Source organism: Sebastes umbrosus, chromosome 22, assembly GCF_015220745.1.
Source record: "Sebastes umbrosus isolate fSebUmb1 chromosome 22, fSebUmb1.pri, whole genome shotgun sequence".
NCBI classification, from domain to species: domain Eukaryota; kingdom Metazoa; phylum Chordata; class Actinopteri; order Perciformes; family Sebastidae; genus Sebastes; species Sebastes umbrosus.
This window is the reverse complement of record NC_051290.1, coordinates 18,153,448-18,171,462: the sequence shown is the minus strand read 5'-3', so window position 1 is coordinate 18,171,462 and position 18,015 is coordinate 18,153,448. Positions and strand designations below refer to the sequence as shown.

The following is an 18,015-nucleotide window of genomic DNA, read 5'->3' as shown; positions in this document are numbered from 1 at the left end:
GATAGGCCTCTACTCACCTTCAATACATTGATGGGAAAGGAGAGCGAGCAGAAGAGCAAAATGGAAATGGTAATAAACATGCTAATGCTAGGCCGCGGAGCCGGGAAGAGCGGCTTCTATATACCCGTCCCTCAGCTATCTATTGGTGTGTGTGTGTGTGTGTGTGTGAAGGGGAAAAACAGAGATAGAGCAAGAGCGAAAGGGAACAGGAAATGTGCACAATATTGCATGTGAGCGCACACACACACACACTCACGTTGTGCTCCAGAGTAAACAGGAGGGAGCTGCATGTGAACGTGCCACCTTTCTCTTTCAATCTGCCTCTGGAGACAGTGCAAAGGGCCTTTTGTTGGCTCATTGGTGAGATAAGAAGCAGAGGGAGGCGGGGTGTGCGGGCTTCAGAGACTTCGCAGAGCCAGCTTTTTTTCTATAGGATGGAAGCACCCCTCTCAATAGAAACTCATTTGCCATGTTGTGTAATTGTGGTACATAATGGAGCACACCTCATTCAGGCGGCCCAAGGCATTTTTCTAAAGCCATTTTCTCCATTCACAGCCAAACAAGTCATTCTTTAGAGAGATATTACTCAGCCTTTTGAGCTCAGGGCCACCACATATTTTGCCTTTTGAATGGAATGTTGTGTGTAATCAAGATAAAATTTCGCTCAGTGCTTATTATAAAAGAGGCTGCCAACTTGATATTTGTCATCTGACTTTTATTCTCAGTGGAAGTAAACAAAGTGGCTGACCTTTCCCATCTGGATTGTTTCACATGTTTGTGTAGAGCAGGCTGGCTATTAACAGCAGCCACTGGTCACTGAAAGATAATGGCATTGAGGCTAGAATACTACCATAAACAATATTCGCTTGTTAATCACATGGGAATACCCTGCATTATTTTCTACACGGCCAAAAGGATATCAAAGCTGAAGTGCAGAGATGAAAAATGACTGATTTGAAAATTATTGCTGAGCTTTTCCATTAAACCACCCCAGGCTAGCAATGGATGGCTATTTGCATAATTTAACTGGCATCTTAATTATTGTGTCAGGAATCTGTATGCAAATGACTTAAGTCACTTAGAAACGGAAACTTACTTGGCTAAATGGCTAATGGACTAAATCTTATCAAGTTAGAATACACAACGTGAGTGTAACCAGAGTCTCTAATTGGGTTTGACTGGTGCGGTGTGACAGTAAGAAACAAAGAAATGAGGACAGGACAGACATAAAACAAGTAAACGCAAGCTTACCTGGGTTAGCTGGGAGAAAAAGGGGCATGTTAGTGGTGTGTGTCTGTTCGTTTGGGGTTGCAGAGAAGGACCTACCACGTAAAACAGTGAGTCTGGTGGTAGCGCTCGTCTCTCCAACACTGTTGGAGGCGACGCATTCGTATATGGCTTCATCTCGGGGCGTGCGTAATGGCTGAATTCTTAGCACTGAACCAGAGCCGTCGTCGAACTCTATCACCTGCAGGTGCGACAGACAGGATATGTTAAAGGAGATTTTTTGGTTCACAATGGGCGAGGGACCTTCCGCAGAGAAAACAAAAGACAACATTGTCAAGGACATTTTGCTAAAAACAGTGATGGTGACACAATGTGCTTCCTATGACAAACAAAAGCTGCTGCCTACCTTACATTGAACCCTAGTGAGTTTGTGTTCATTTGTGAATATCGTGGTTGTATACTTACATATACTCTACATATACGTGTGCAAAAAGTAACATCAGGATCTGTGCATTAATAGAATGCTTATAGATAATATGTAGGTAGTGAACATATTTGATTTTAAAAAAGTTTTTGATTGTAGGTATGTCCATTTGTTATGTGTTTAGACGTGCTGTCTTTTAGTAACGCACGAGTTACTAAAAGTTTTTGATTGTAGGTATGTCCATTTGTTATGTGTTTAGACGTGCTGTCTTTTAGTAAATTAACTATTCACTATCTACTCCTAATTTGTGCATTAGTAAATTAATCGATGCGGCTGACAAACTTTAAGAATGGGGAAAAAAGTGGTCATAATTTTTGCTCGGATATCCGGTTGTAGAGTCAAATTTCATTCCGAATGTGTCCCACTCTTAAAGTTAACATTCTATCCCTTGAAAATGCATCACACTGGATTGTGTCAATGGGACAGAAACAAGCACAGACAGTTAAAGGTGGCTTGATAAACGGTTACGGACAGTTGTACCATGAGGTGAGGTAGTGGTACATAAGACAGTGGACCGACTGTTTTGGACGAACGACACATAAATGCTCACAAACAGGGTGTTTGTTGTAGCTTATTCAGCTATTTTTTTTGCATGCTACATGTTGTATACTCACTGATTTTTAGAAAGCCCTGTGTCATAACTCAAATCTCTTTTAAGCATAGAGGTAGATTTCAATAAAGATAGGCCTGAGACCTCCGCTTCACACGCACTCGCACACCCACTCACACACATACGCACACACACGCACAAGCGCACTCAGAGGCCTACGACCATTTCAAAAGTTCACAATATATCTGTGCATGTGTTAGTTAACAGTACATTTCAGCATTTCATTGGCCAAGCCAAAGCGGTGTTCAAGATGACAGCAGGTGATGGTAAAAAAAAATCCTTTCTTAGTAAAAAGCACAATAAATTAGAAAGGAAGTTGTGAGACTTCTAAAAGGAAATGTTTTTTTGTTAGAAGATGAGGCGGCGGTGCATGATTGAATGGGCGCGGAATGGCGGCAGCCAGCAAGCCCTGTGAGGCAATGAGAGAATGGAAACTAGCGTGTTAGCATTCAGCACGACGTGCGATGCAAACGCGATGAACTCTGATAAGATTAGATTTCTGTGGGCATGAGACGCAAAAGAAGAGGCGGGAAGAGGTCTCCAAGCTCTGTTAAGCCATTGCTGCTGTGCAGTAGCAAGCAAATATGGCATCTAGAGCAGAGGGGGGGAAGTGACACCATGATAGTCCCGAGGACTGACACAGAAATTAATAGAAATCTTATCAGTGTTCTGCGGTGATGTGTTATTTCTCATGGGTACTGAGCCCCAGTGCAGATTAAAGCTGACCAGAAATCAAAGCTTCAGCCAAAATAAGCAGGGCAGGACATGCATTTAGATAAAGATGCCACAAAGCAAAAGGATAATTTCGAAGTGAATGCGCTACTTCCCCTTTCACTTTGCATAAAGCTGGCAAATGTGGCGTGATGCTAATGTAGGTATCTGGGTCACACCACAAGTTGTTTTTTCTTCTGTCCAATTGCTCTTTTCTTGTCTTTTATTTAATTACAAATCTGTCCCCAGATCTTTTGTGTACTCGCTCATTAAAACTCGTGCATGTTTAAAAGCCTGGCCAGCATGGTTATTAGAGCCTGCTAATGCGTGGTGGCAAGTCAGGGCGGAAAGCAAGCAAGCAAGCGAGCTGGGCTAGGCGCGATGGATTATGTGCGAGCAGAGCCAAAAGCAGTGCTTGAAGCATTCCCATTTTGTCGAGCATTTTACATCAGAACAATAGACCTAATACCTCAAATCTCTGGTTGCTGACTTTCTTCCCCTTCTTGTTCCACACAATCTTCGGCCGTGGATCTCCCGTAGCTTGGCAGATGAAGGATGCCACGCCTCCTTGAACGCCTGTTTGGTCATTGGGGGTTCTTAAAAACTTTGGTGGTGCTGGAGAGAGAGACGGAAACAGAATAAAAGATAACAAAAAATAGTTAGTGAGAATGCTAAGCTTTGCAGACAGAGCAATTAATCTTTCTTATCAAGCCGCACGAGCTAGAAAGTAACAAAGTTGCAGATTTCAGCATGTGGCTGTTAAGAGGATTGTCTTTGGAGGTCAAGACAAGAGATTGCACTGACTTTATTGTGCGAGTGAAAACAGATGATCAGTGGTTGAGATCAGAAGTTAAAGGACTGAGGGCATTTTATCTCCACTCTGGGGGTATTTCTACGTAACTCTGAAATCTCTGAAGGATAACAGGCTTTTAAGGGAGTTTTAAAGAGGAATTTTTGGATAAAAGGACACATTTTTTGTGGTGAAGAAAGAAAGGGTTGCAATCAATCACTGGAGAAAAGAAATAAAACGATGATATACTTGATTTGTTCTGAAATGTGGTAAGAAATCTGGGTTTGTGTCAAGGCTTCACTTCTGTAAAAAAAGCATTGCCTCTTCCCTTTGTGAGTGTAAAAACTGTTATAGAGGTCACTTTGTAATACTGCACATACAAAACAAACATAGCAATTATTTTGTTAACACCGCCTACAGAGAAGGCAATAATGGAAATTTTTGTTACCCTTTGCTACGTAATATATACAGTAATTAGGTGTTTAAGCTGCTAGTGAATAAATTATAATGCCACTAAATGGGGAAATAAGTCCTTAAAATTAGGATAAACTTTAAGTTTATATCGCTCTGCACTTTTTTTATAATTTGTGTGAAAGGACGATTGTCCGTGAACTGGTCCTTTACCTGCCATTCAATGTAAAAGACATCTATCTCAATGCTGGGTACACACTACACGAGAATCAAGCTGATTTAATTCCCGATTCCCCCCCCCCCTTCCGACAATGGTCAGAAAAGCCCTGTTTTTTTGATGATTCAAATCATAAACATTTCAATATTTATTATCGGAAATCCTGTTTTGTACGGGGAACCCCTAGGACAACCAATGATGCAGACACGTGGGAAAGAACGATAGCCAATTGAGAACCAAGCTGACTAAAGAATGATGTACAACCACTGCCGTCATGGCAACCGCGGCTAATGCATTGGCTATTGCAAAATGCCAAGCATAAAGTAGTAATAAGATGGACCTCAGAAATGGAGGACCAACTTGTTGATTTGTGGCAACAACACAAGTGTTTATTTAGCATACCTTCATGACTTTATCCATACATTCCTTTTTTCTTTGTGAATTTTCAGTACAAAGTAGTGCAAAAACTAACATCACTAATTATTCCTGCCCGTCCTCCGCCTTGTTTGTTTACACTAAACTCATGTTTGATCACGAGAGATTTTGCGAGATTTCCATTTTTTTGAGTCGGGACTCTTGTTGTTCATGAATGGAATCTGTTTGTGTGTGGTGTGCTGTTTTGGCCAAATCATTGCTCACCACACACTATAGGGACCAAACTGTTAAATTTAACATCACATGTCATTATGTGTGGGGTCTCTCATATTTTCAACATCTGATTTCAACAAGATTTGCTGTTGCTGTTCTGCTGGACATAAATCATGTGGCCACTCATTGTGTCTAATAACATGGGATGCAATTTTCCAAACTGTTGCAGAGAAACAGAAGCTTTTCAGTAGCAGACAACACTAATCTGCAGAAAACCACCAATCAGAACCGTGGCTGTGCCCCACGCAAATGAGACACGCACCTGATAAAGTCCTTGCAAACTCTGATCGGTGATGTGAGCATTCTGTTGCTCCTAATTGGTCCCTCAATTCAGCCCAACAAGTCAAAAAAATGCAAAAAATGCAGGGGAGCGGAGGTGAGAGAATAGCCCAGTGGAACAGTGTTTGCTTTGTTTGGACATGGACGAGGATGTTCCCATCTACAACACCGTGCAATAGTGTCTGTTCAGGCTCCGATCTCCAGGACAGTGAAGAGAGCTGCAACTCCTGCAGTTTGATTTTTAGAATTATAGTTTGTCAGGCAAAATTATTCCCCGATATAATTCAGGCTTTTTCAGCCATTATAACAATTCTCTATTTACTTTCAATTACAAGGAGTTCTGTTTCCCCTTTTTTCCCCCCTCCAGGACAATCAGTTCCTGCTCACGAGCTGACGCTTCTATGACAACAAAACACATAAAAGTGATTAGTAATCAAAGGAACCCGTCTCTCCCTGATGAGATTCTGATTTTAAGATTTACATTCCAGCTTCATCATAATGATCAAGGCTAATTTCAATAATGTCATAGTGCTAAGTCAGACCCCCCCCTTGTGTTTTCCTCTGAAGCCCGGGTGCCAGCTTCAGTGGGAGGTGCAGCTCCATCTGTCCCCCTGCGGAGCAACTGTTTGCCTTTTATCAATCACTTCAGCAGGCCATTAAGGGCCACACAGCTGCAGTAATGCCAACCGTCTGAATCACCTCATCTGCGTGTGTGTGTGAGAATGTGCGATTGTGCTTGTAGACTGATTTCCCCTCCCAGATTGTACTGCCCAGAAGCAACAGTGGCGGCGGCGGCGGCAGCGTTGCAAGAGAGGGACAAATTAACCTGCAGGATTCGCGGAGAGGTGACATAACGTGTGGTCAGCAATCAAAAGGGGGCGAATAGATAAACAGGCAAGCAGCTGGGCTTCCACCGGGCAAATGAGTCTGGGAAATCACCTGATTTGACTCATGACGTGCGCGCGGTGTTGCGTGCGCACACACATTAACAAACCCACACACAGACACGCTTCTCAGACACTCTCTCATTCACCGGTTGACAGATCCGACAGGTGGGCAGCAGAGTTGACACAGTGTAATTTGTACGCGGCAAAAAGCACCATTATATCTGCATTTGCACCTTATCTCATTGACTTTGCTGGGGTGCGGTGCACATTGGCATCCAGCCAAGAGGGTGCTGATGGGTAATTGATATGCTATTGGGGCTGTTTTCGCTTCGGGGCCATCCATTATGGCTCGCTGCGTCTCCCTACGCCGGCTGTGATAGACTGCTACGACATGTACGGGAGATCAGCACTGGAGGTGAGGGGGAAGCTGGTGGGGTGGGAGGAGGGGGGAGTCATCGCACAATGGGGAGTGATTGAGGCGTGACATGGAGGTAATGGTGTTTTCACAGACATGGCCGCTGATAGCACCATCATACCCCCATTTTAGGTCTGCCGCTGACAAACATCCATTTTGGTAGACTCCTCGTATGGCTTCAGGTAGACAGAGGCTGATTGAAACCTCTGTTTTCTCCGAACAATGCCGTGACTAGAACCTTGACAGCAGCCAAAACGATACGGTCTATGATCAAACATTGTGCAAACTCATGCACCACGAAGAAAGCTTTTACCACAGAACCCGTCTTTTACAATAATCGCGTTGGAAAATTACAGCCATGACAACACAAAAGCTTCTCTAATATGAAAGTGGAAAGATTTATCTGCTAATTCTAATAGGAAATAATTAAATCAGTATAGTGTGTGCACACTGTTTTTGCCTTTAATCATATACAATGAATCTCAATTGAAAGAACTGCCGTCCCAGTTAAAGCTCCTGTTACCTCTGCAGCATGTTGGGATCTCCTTAGAGAGGTAACCATGAATTAATACCGTGGCTAGGCACCTGTTAATCCAGTGCTAAGCTGTCGCCGGCAAACAAATGAGAAGCGTAAAGCCTGTCACAAGCTAAAAGGTTGGTGACATGGGCCTGTGCCTGCTCTCCCGCGAGGTCATTATGTAACCTTGTTCACATTCGCTGCCATAGGGAAGGAAGAAGCTCTCCATAGCATCCCCATGCTCTATTTTTCATGGATCAACGTCATGTTAATAATTTGGTGGTTGACTGAAAGCCTTTACTGTTCTTAAGAACAGCCATGTCCACAGGGCTGAGGGGGCAGACCGTTGCATGACTGGAAGTATATATGTTTTAATGGAAAGACATAAATGGAAATTGGAAGCCTTCAACAATGTGGGCAGCACATTTGCTGCTACTGTAAACTATCCTTCTTATCATTTTAGCCCTGTTTGGGGTATTTTAAGTTAAAGTGGTCTGATCAATCAATAAGGTTGTTTTAGGTGATTATCACCACACAGGGGCAGCTTTCCCCCAGAATTTCAGGCTGCAGTGTTCAACAACGTTGCACTGGTCTACGATCAAGCATCGCCCAAAAGAATTTCCAGCGGTGTACTCAGTCAATAGCTGATATATTCGTCCAACAATCCAAACCTACCTTTATTATGTATGTCAAAGACAGAGATGTCAAAAGCAAAGCCAATGATACCAGATGTACAGCAGGAGTAGGGAAACAGCAGGGGGGTCAGATCAGAGAGGCAGCACCAATGACAGTATAAAAGGTAGTCTACAGCAGTTCCTTGACCTAAATCTAAATACAAAGAAAGTTTCTTAATTGAAAACTAATTGAACGTTTGGGAAAAGCAAATTCTTAAATAGCAATGGTCAGTAAATAAGCTTAAATAGAGAAGAACATTAAACAAAATCCTGACATAATACGGTAAGTGAAACAGTGTAACTACATTGACTTTGCATTAGGGCTGTCAGTAATAATGTGTTAACACAAATTTGTTTTATTGCCACTAATTTCTTTAATGCATTAATGCAACTTGCGATTTTTAGGATGTAGTGGGCTCAGTTTTAAAGCTAGAGTAAAGATACAGGTGTCATATGAAATTACAAAACCTAAGGAATCCATTGGTACCATGTCATACTAGTTATGCTAAATTTTGGTGAGTAAAAACAGGCACGGCGATTTTCAAAGGGGTCCCTTGACCTGAAAATGTGTTCTATGGGTACCCACGAGTCTCCCCTTTACATACATGCCCACTTTATGATAATCACATGCAGTTTGGGTAAAGTCATAGTGAAGTCAGCACACTGACACACTGACAGCTGTTGTTGCCTGTTGGGCTGCAGTTTGCCATGTTATGATTTGAGCATATTTTTATGCTAAATGCAGTACCTGTGAGGGTTTCTGGACGAACATTTGGCATCGTTTTGTGTCGTTAATTGGTTTCCAGTAATAAATATATACATACATTTGCATAAAAAAAGCATATTTGCCCATTCCCATGTTGATAAGAATATTAAACACTTGACAAATCTCCCTTAAAGGTACAGTTTGAACAGATACAAAAATGTGATATTAAATTTGCGATTAATCGTGATTAACTATGGACAAGCATGCGATTAATCACAAATAAATATTTGAATCGATTGACAGCCCTTTGTATATATCACATTCCCTGTTTTTGTATTTGTTGGGTTGAAGCAGCAGGATAATTAAAAGCTTCTGCTCTGCATTGTATCCGGTGATCTTTAAGTACCTGTTGCAGGGCCAGACTATAAGTTGAGTGGACTGTATAACGGAGGCTAGTGATATCATTTTATTTCTTTTAAGCGTCATGCTGAACTTAGAGGATAGCTGGGTTCAGAGCATCTTGCGGATCTACATTCATTACAAGTTTGTTTGATATTGGCTTAACTCACAGCCAAACATTGCATTTAAATACTGTTCTCAAGTAGATCAGAGTCATTCATAATGGTCAAAACATTTCAAGTCATCAGGGCTCCGCCATAGACTAAAGTTTGATCTGCCAAGCCATTAAAGAGCATGAATCAAAGAGTGGAGAGAAGAACATTAATAAACCCACTTTCAGTTGGAACCTCTATTCGGCACAGACGCCAGTCCAAGACGGCTCGGTTTTCACAATTATACTGACTGACATATTCAATTTCATTTGCATGAAAAGGGCCATTTCCTCTCTGAATCTTTAACTTGCAGGGTGAGGTGGGGTTGTGGAGGGCGATAATTAATCCTAACACATTGGGTGGCAGTCTGCAAATGCCCCGCTCCATTTTGGACACACTGGTGGAAGAAAGGAACATTTAAAGATGTCATTAACCTCATTCGACATCTTTAAGCCGCAGCGTATCAGTTCTGCGATATTGATGAATTGTCACAATGGCAGCAAGTGGCGCAAATTGGACTGAAAGGGGTGGCTAATGTTAGAAGAGGGTAAAAGTGGCACATGTATGTGTCTAGGACATTTCACTTAAAGCAGCAGTAGGTAGAATTGGAGCAAATATGATTTAAAAAGTTATTTTTATAAAATGTCACCATATCCTGACAGTAGTGCATGATCTGAAAAAAATCATGTGCGTCTGTGTCCTCCGGTGCTCCTAAAGGCATCTGCAAGATTTCACAGACTGGAGGAAAACAACCAATCTGAGCCGAGCTGGAGCCTGCCTTCTCTGCGCAGCTGTCAATCACTTGCAAACTCCGATCAAATGGTCAAACTAGGCAGCGCTGATCAAATATGAATCAAGATTCTGTTACTGTAATGCCTATTTCTCACCTGAAATGTTTTCAGAAACATCTTGTAGTGTACTGTTTAGCTGTAAAATGAAAAAGTTTGTGACCCTGCAGCCATGTTGAGATCAGTTCAGGAATCACCAAGCAACGCCCACCAGCCGGAGCAAACTTTCTCATTTTACAGCTAAACAGTACACTAGATTTTTTAAAGCCTGAAAACAGAGCCATGAGGAGATGCAGATGTCTAGTTATCTCTCAGAACACTTGAATTACAATATGCTGAAAGGTTATTATTTTTGCCCAATGATGCCAAAAATATTCTGCCTACTGCAGGTTTAAGTATTGTGAAGATCCAATATCATTATCATAGTATTTAAATAAAGAAAGGTACAAAGGGATGGGTGCGTTGGTGATTGTGAATGCAGCTGTGTGGTTTATAAATAAACGCCCTCTCTCTATGGATTAATTAACTGTCTATACAATGTTCAAAAACATCTGACCCAATGCCATAATGAAAACAGACTATAGTAATGCAGACACACAAACACAGAGATAAACAATGCAAAACAAAAATGTGGAAAAAACAGAAGATAAACCGCACATACTAATCAATGGAACACACACAGTCATAAACCATTTTCTTGGGGCACCACACAGCTCTCTATCTGCAGCATTATGATAAAAAAATGTGTCTTTTGTAACGCCGAGGAAACAAACTCCACATTGTATGTGCTCACAAAGCAGGGAGAAAGAAAAGGAATCGGAGCTTAATTAGAACTGTTGGGCTGATTTGAATTGCATGCTCATCGGTAATCTCGCCTTAAATGGGAACTGAAATTCTTATTGCAATTAGTGATTACTTGAAAAGGGATATGGCCCCCGAATGATTGTTAATTACTGGATCAGGAAGAGTACATTAATTCACTGCAGAGGTTTTAACGCAGTGCAATGATGGGGACCCGCTCCTCCATCAATATTGTGCTGCTTGTCACACATAATGAAGTTCATAATACAAGCCTTCTCCTACACTGCCCCCACCCCCCTCCTCCCAACTGCTTAAATGTGCTCTCCAAGCAAAATTCATAACAGTCATTATGTAAAACTAATTCAATAGAACATACAAGGATGCAGCTTAATGACACATTAATATTGAGACTGCATGTGGATACTAGGGCTGCAGGTCCATTCTGCGATAGGGTCGGGATCTCTTATTTGGCTCATAAGCTGCCAAGAGTCTCCGGTGAATAAATAAATGCATATCATCACTTACAACGCGGCTTCAAAGGCAGGAAAAACTACAGCACGCATAATCATCAGCGCATTCTCCTCGCCAAATATTCAGCCCAATGACTAAGGTTGCGAAAAAAATCCTATTCCGGTGGGACTTCCTTAACCCCGGTAAGTGTGTGTGTGTGTGTTGCTCATGCTCAGTGGCAGTGCTATGCAAGGTCTCAGCTTCTGGCTAGAGCTCTGCAGGAGTTTGGGCACTTTCGCGCAGACAACAGCAACAGCTTCAAAAAGAATGGCTAATGCTCTCGTCCCACATTCGATGCACTGACAGATTCTCTGACAAGAGGAGGGTGGATAGGGAGAAAAGGGCTCCTGAGGTGCACAACCTAGCATACACATACGGCAACACACTCTTACGGGAATATTCTCGCTGGATGGAGCGAACATTGCAAATGGGCGAACAACATTAATAAATTGGAGGGTGTGGAACAATAGAAAATTCTGGCAGGTTCCATTAAATAAACATAAGGGGTTATTTAAGGAACAGTGCTGAGCTTCTTAGTCTGTGTTTCATGGGATGAGATCTGAAAGGCCCCCTTATTCAATTATCATTGTAGATTCATAAAGGGAAAAACCTTTCAGTTCTGCAGTAACAGCTACATCAGTGATGTAGTCTCTGTGGTGATATATAACAATGTTTGCAGAGCAAAACTTGTACCCGTTTTTTTTTAATCTCTCTCTTCCTGTTTCTGCCTCTTTACCAGACACACACACACACGCACACGCACACAAGCTACCGCCGTCTCCCACGGGACACATTAGCGAGGTAGAGGGATCCAGTTTGTCACTTAATAAAACGGCCCACTCAAACAGATGGCTTTGTTCAAACGGCCCCCAACGCTTTAAAAGCTGGAACTGAATCGCTGCTGTGGCAAATCAGACACATGAAAGCCCACCTCCCTTTGCGGTGGAAACCAAACAGAAGGAAACATATAAATATTGAATTGCGCCACTGTTGGCGCGAGACCATCCGCCAGAGAGAAAAAAAAAAGAGAGAAAGAGAAGAGCAGTGGGAGGGAGGTGGAAAACACAAGACCCTCCTGTAGGAAATTCTGAACATCTGGGCTGAGGTTGTTCAACGAAGATGCGAAATAATTCAGAGGCTTCAATTTCAATAAGACATCCCCTCTCATTCATTACTTGTTCATTTGTGTATGAATACACAATTTTTGTGTATGAAAACACAAATCTGGGGCCAATTCGTGTGTGACCATTTGAGGTAAAAAAAACAGTCAAGCAAGACGTATGAAATTTGGATTTGTTTGTCTTGTTTGTTTTTCCCTCCAACGTCTGAAAAAAAAAAAGAAAGAGAGAACATAGATAAGTAATTCTAATTGTGCAGGCTTACTCTGTTTGGTAGTCAGCGCAGTCTATTTGCAAAAAGTTAATTATCTGATAGGATAGGCAGTGGCAGCCACTAACACAGAAAGCCATTCGTTCATTCTGTTATCCACTAGGCAATGGAACGATTCATTAAATGGCAGCGCTGCAGCAAAATGGCCAATAGTTATCATGCCGGGGCTGCACAGACTTGAAAAGATGTTAAAAATGGCAAAAGTGATAAACAGTCTTTGGCCACGTCAGCTTACTGCCAATGTAATCACATGTGTAGATAATAAGAGAGCATGATTCTGATGCTTCTACCACACACGTGATGTAAATCTTATGTGAGATTGATAAGAAAATATCACCGTGACGGCATGTACAGATGACAATCTACAAAGCTGCTGGCTTTCCACCACATAGTAGCAGAAATCAAAAGATATGGATGGGAAATCAAATAACCCACATATTTGACTGGCTGTATTCATGAGAGAATTACACTATGCTTGGGCCTGTCCTATTTCTTTATAGCATAAACTTCACATAATTGTCTTTGCCCTCAACCAGTGAGCGGAAAAGCTTGCCTCATATTTGTCTCCCTAGAAGCAGAGATGGATTATGTAGCAAATCATTCCAGGGATTCGACATTGTATATTTAAACAGACTCTAATTGTATGGATAAGTAGTGCCAAGCCATTTCCGATGGATGCCAGTTGTCGGGCCATAAGAAGTGACACATTCCCTGCACTGTGTTTTCTCAAGCGTTTACAGGCAAACGAGCTCATGCTCCAGCAATCCTGCTAGATGACAACTGGCTTCCTTTCAGCAGCTCAGATATCCTGCGAATGTTCCCAAGTTCAGCAAAAGAGGTCACACCTAAACCAAGCTTTTTTGGGAAAAATAAATACCCCTTTAAATTCAAAATTTCCCACATCAACTGTCACATTCTACCAGTTTTCACATTCAGGGAATATGTCACTAATCCGCCTAGAATAAATATGATGGACAATGTAAGAATATGAAACTACAATTGAAATGCCGTTTCTGAGAAACCTGAAAAGAGCAATCTCTCTGCAGCGAACCGTCGTCATGGCTATCCTCAAACCAAAAAGCTATTACTGGGACAAAGGATATGCAGGGGAGGTACCACAAACAGTCAGTCAAGGACCAAAGTGACCTTTCACAGGCCACTAATTTTACGCAGCAGTGAAGGAAGAGTATTGCGCATAAAAGAGAGGAAGTAAAAAAGGAGGTGATTGAAACGTTTTTGAGGTAAAATACATTTTCATCTTTGAAGCCAACAATGAGTGTGATCTGTCATTATACAGATGTATAAAAGCATTCGGGATACTGTCAGACGCTCCTGTTTTTCCACACAGGAAGTGATTAACTGTGAGCAGTATTGTGTGAGTATAACATTGAGTGACAAAGTTGCTGAGTGAAGTTACACAGTTGGCCGTTGCACTATCAAAATGAAAAGGCACCACAGTGTTTCCATTGGTAACATCAGCTGATCCACTTCCTCAACACATACGCGGTTGTTGTTTGTTAATCTACCCACAAAGCTCGACTCAGAAAGCCTCATTTGAGAAATTTAGGGGGAGCTCTAAAATATCGCAATTTCAGTTTATATATAAATAACTACTGCAGCTCCTCAAGACCAACATTTGAGGCTGTGGGCATGTTCGTAATTGTTATAGATGTAACCTAAGTCTGGTCTGTTTAAAGTCCCCCTCCAGTGTATTTTGGCATTTCTATGATAATTCCTATTTATTCATTTCCTGACTAAGTTGATTAGCCGCAGTTTGCCAATTTTTTTTTGACAAATAACTTAATTTTGTGCTCAAAGCAAAAAAAGAAAAAGAAAAAAGAAAGTTGTTGCTAAAATGTGAATATGACGTATGACTATAGTAGAAGCTGCAGGTCATACGTCATCCTCCAAGTTGGCGCACTCATGCTTGTTTGCATCTGAGCAGCGGCAAACCGATAAATCTGTTTATTTGTCTGTCAGTTTGTCTTTCTAGTTAGTTAGCTAGTTAGTTGGAGTCAGCTAACTGAGGGTTTTCGTTTTATTTTTAGTTTCCTCCTCCTTACTTTAGTGTGTTTATTTTCACAATGGCATTTGTGTGAACGGGTACAGTCAACGCAGTAGATTACAGAAAATCCCAACAGGATTGGACAGGCTGTGTAAAAGAGGCTTTAGAGACAAGTCATGACTCAGGTGAAGCCATTTTAGCGGCGCTTGGAGAAATTGTCTCGTGTTTTGTGTCATCTGATCGACTCTTCTAATCGGCCTTTATAGAGACCACCTATCAAACTATTTAGAAAGAGTATCGTCCGATAACTGTCGGTGGCCGTACAGTACATTAGCTTCAATTCTTGCATAGCATGTACAGTATATACTTATAATGTTGTCACTTCAAAATTGAATTTGTCAACTTTCTGGCTCCCTGGTTAATTTGATTTGATCATAAAAGCATTCGTTACGAAGAATTAAAATATTTTTGTGAGCAAAATGTTGCTTCCAAGCTACAGCATTTGATATATGTCAAAATGCCAAATAATTGTCCAAATTAATTCAATTTAAATTAATTTCTTAATGTTACTCTTTATTACATTTTTAACGAGTTTGTTTTACATTAAGTGAGTGACATGCAGTACTGCAGGATAGCACATTATCTGTGTATTAGTGGCTTGTTTTTGTCAGTTACACATTATTAATATGTCTCCAACTAAACCACATGCAGTAAATCTAAGTTGAGGCCTTTGAATTCTTAATTGCGAACCCCTGAAGAAAACGCTTTGGCTCTTGTGTGTGTGGCTATGTCTTTGAAGCGCTACGGATGGGAAACAAATGAGGGCGGGTGGTATCAGGGTCAGACTGGCGGATGGGGGTTTTCACTTGGAAGCAAACAGTGCAATGTCACCCCAGGAGCAAAAAACAACAACCCACAGGGGACATAATTAAAATAATCCAGTGAAATAAAGTGCTTCAGATCACTTTTGAAAGGCTCCTTCTTGATGTGTGTGTGTGTGTGGATGATTCATGAGGAGATGCGTAGAAGTATAAAGAGGCTGACTCTGTGTGTGGATGCGTCTGTCTGTTTACAGTGAGTGGGTGTTACTAGACAACACTATGCTTTTCAGCCAAAGTTTGAAGGTGCAGTCACCTGTTAGAAAAGGAAATATATCATAGCATCTGGCTCCAAAACTTTAACTTTTTTTAAATATTCAATTGAAATCCTGTTTTGCATGGACATTAGGAAAAAATACAATTGTTTTAACCCTAGAAATATTTACGTCACATTAAAGGTGATTAAAATGAACACGATCGGGGCCCGATCATCATCTTTGGTGGAGTTCAGGCTGGAAATCTGTCATAGCAAGTAAAATGAAGATTTGAATAGCTATGTGAGAAGCAGCTGACCCAAAGAGAACTCAAACTAAAGGGAGCTAAATAGTCAAACTGCTGATGACATGAGAATCTTGGTTGTGATGAAGCATATAAACAACGCCTCTCAGAGTGCATGTTCATTATATTTTTCCAAATAGAGCTTTAATGGAATATTGTGTCATATTTTCTCAGAGGCCGGGTGAAAAAGGGGGTCGATTTCTAAAGCCGCGGAGCCTCCTTAGGGTAAAAGACTGTTGGGGACCGGAGATGTGGCCTTTGGACTGATGGAGTTTGTTGCGCTTCTCTTCTTAGTCCTTTTCACCCTTTGCCAAACTGAGCCTCCGTTGACAGAGCGAGAGTGTACACAAAGGCGCTGGCCTCAAGTGCAAATGTTTGCCAGCAGTAATGGGCTCTAGTCCACTGGATAAGTGAATGTGTGTGGTTTCTGGTGTGCATTAAGTGTATGTACAATATTTAATTGTGGGCCTAGATGATGTGCTTGTGTATTAGTGAAGGGAGTCACGCTGATCATAAATCTGCTAGAGGGTGGACAGTAAAAGTATACAGACCTTTCTATCCACAATGCCCTTTTCACAGTTATCTGGATTATTCTAAAAGCACAACTGTGAGTGATGGCCGGGGCCTATTGGCTGTTAATGTGGAGTAGTGAAACTGCGAGGAAGAGAGAGTAAAAAGCCAACGACATTGTCACAAAATGCCACAAGGTACTCTGGTCCTCAGTAAGTAATGACTTCATCCGTTTTCTCACATAGATTAAAGGTTAAACGGTAAAGCTGGCACATTGACTCGGCATGATTGTTAAGTTCATGAATATTCTGGGAAATCTGGCACACTTAAGCACATAGAGGAAACACAAAGTGGCTTTTTCAACTTGAAGAGGGTCAGACTGATGGAGAGGTGGTTTATCACAGTGTGTGACCATGTGGCATGTAAATGACTTCCACATACATCTCATTGAATCAGATATTGGCGGTAGTGCAGTGTTACCCACTCATTCATCCCTGTATGAGACACTTTCGCTTTACGTTCTTTCGTTCCATTTTGTACATTAATATCAGTATTTATATTAGTATGATGTAACTATTTTACCATTTAGAATCCATTTGGGAATTTACTATAGTACAGAAAAAAATAGCATTATATACTTAAGTGAAAAGAAAAAAGGTCCACAATGATGATTGTTTTACTTAAAGGGACTCTAAAACCTACATTTGTGTAATGTACCGATAAATAGCAGAAGAATTATGTTTATAGCAGGGTTCTCCTTGGTGTGTTTTTGGAGCAGATATTTTCACTCTGCAGCATGAAAGGCGAGTCCGCTGTCATTAATCATTCCACAGGTGCTGGAGCATTGTCAGAACCCATACGTCCCTTTGCCTTTTCAACCTGGAAGGAAAGTGGAATGGTAGGGAAGGGAAGGGGGGGCCCGAGCACGTCCCCAAAAAACAATTTCCCTTCCCCTTCTTCTTCTGCACTGAATTTGTCAGAAGGGGGGACCAAGTCCAGATTAATTAGATTCCATTTTGTGGTCATCTTTGTTTTTTCCTCCTTCCATGACTCTTTTCTTTTTCTTTGCCTTGCCCACAGTCCTTACAGCCATCCCGGCACCATTTATCACGTTGCCATCTCGACAGTGCCTTCCCCCCTTCCTTGCTGGGAAGCCATTAGAGCATCTCTGCATCGTGGCGGCCAGATTGCATTCCGGTCCGAGCTCGCGACATTTATCATCTTTTGTCCTAACTTTTTATCTGCCCCTGCCCTGTGTGAAGCCCTATCTGCAATGCCCACTGTAATGAAACACTGGGAGGTGAGTCTCAAGTAAATAACCTAATTAAACCTAGCAAACAGGGACAAAGGAGGGAAAAAAGCACAAAAGGCCTTTGTGAGAATGCCAGAGGAGGAACACTCACAGATGGCAGCGAGGAAGTCGAAGCAGTGATGTGGCACGATGCCCATACCACCTTCTCATCTCAGTATTTATAGTACTCCTAGTGGTGATGTTGTTTGTCCAAAGAT

At 41.6% G+C, this 18,015-nt stretch overlaps 1 protein-coding gene and 1 long non-coding RNA gene across 49 annotated transcripts in view; one reads left to right on the top strand and one right to left on the bottom strand.

The window, feature by feature from the left end:
- The window catches only part of LOC119481487 (receptor-type tyrosine-protein phosphatase delta-like), a 399,777-nt gene that overhangs the window by 71,533 nt on the left and 310,229 nt on the right, over positions 1-18,015 (bottom strand). For 27 of the 48 annotated variants that reach the window (XM_037758451.1, XM_037758453.1, XM_037758496.1 and 24 more), the window contains exons 11-12: positions 3,502-3,647; positions 1,327-1,468 (exon numbers count right to left, since the gene is read on the bottom strand). In XM_037758451.1, the coding sequence (XP_037614379.1) occupies positions 1,327-1,468; positions 3,502-3,647 (288 nt within the window). Of the gene's footprint in view, positions 1-1,326; positions 1,469-3,498; positions 3,648-18,015 lie in introns of all 48 variants that reach the window. The other 21 variants (XM_037758448.1, XM_037758464.1, XM_037758458.1 and 18 more) reach the window with 1 other exon arrangement.
- Positions 1,584-2,098, top strand: LOC119481489. Its single transcript, XR_005205203.1, has 2 exons — positions 1,584-1,810; positions 1,886-2,098. It is a non-coding gene; the product is annotated as an uncharacterized LOC119481489 (long non-coding RNA).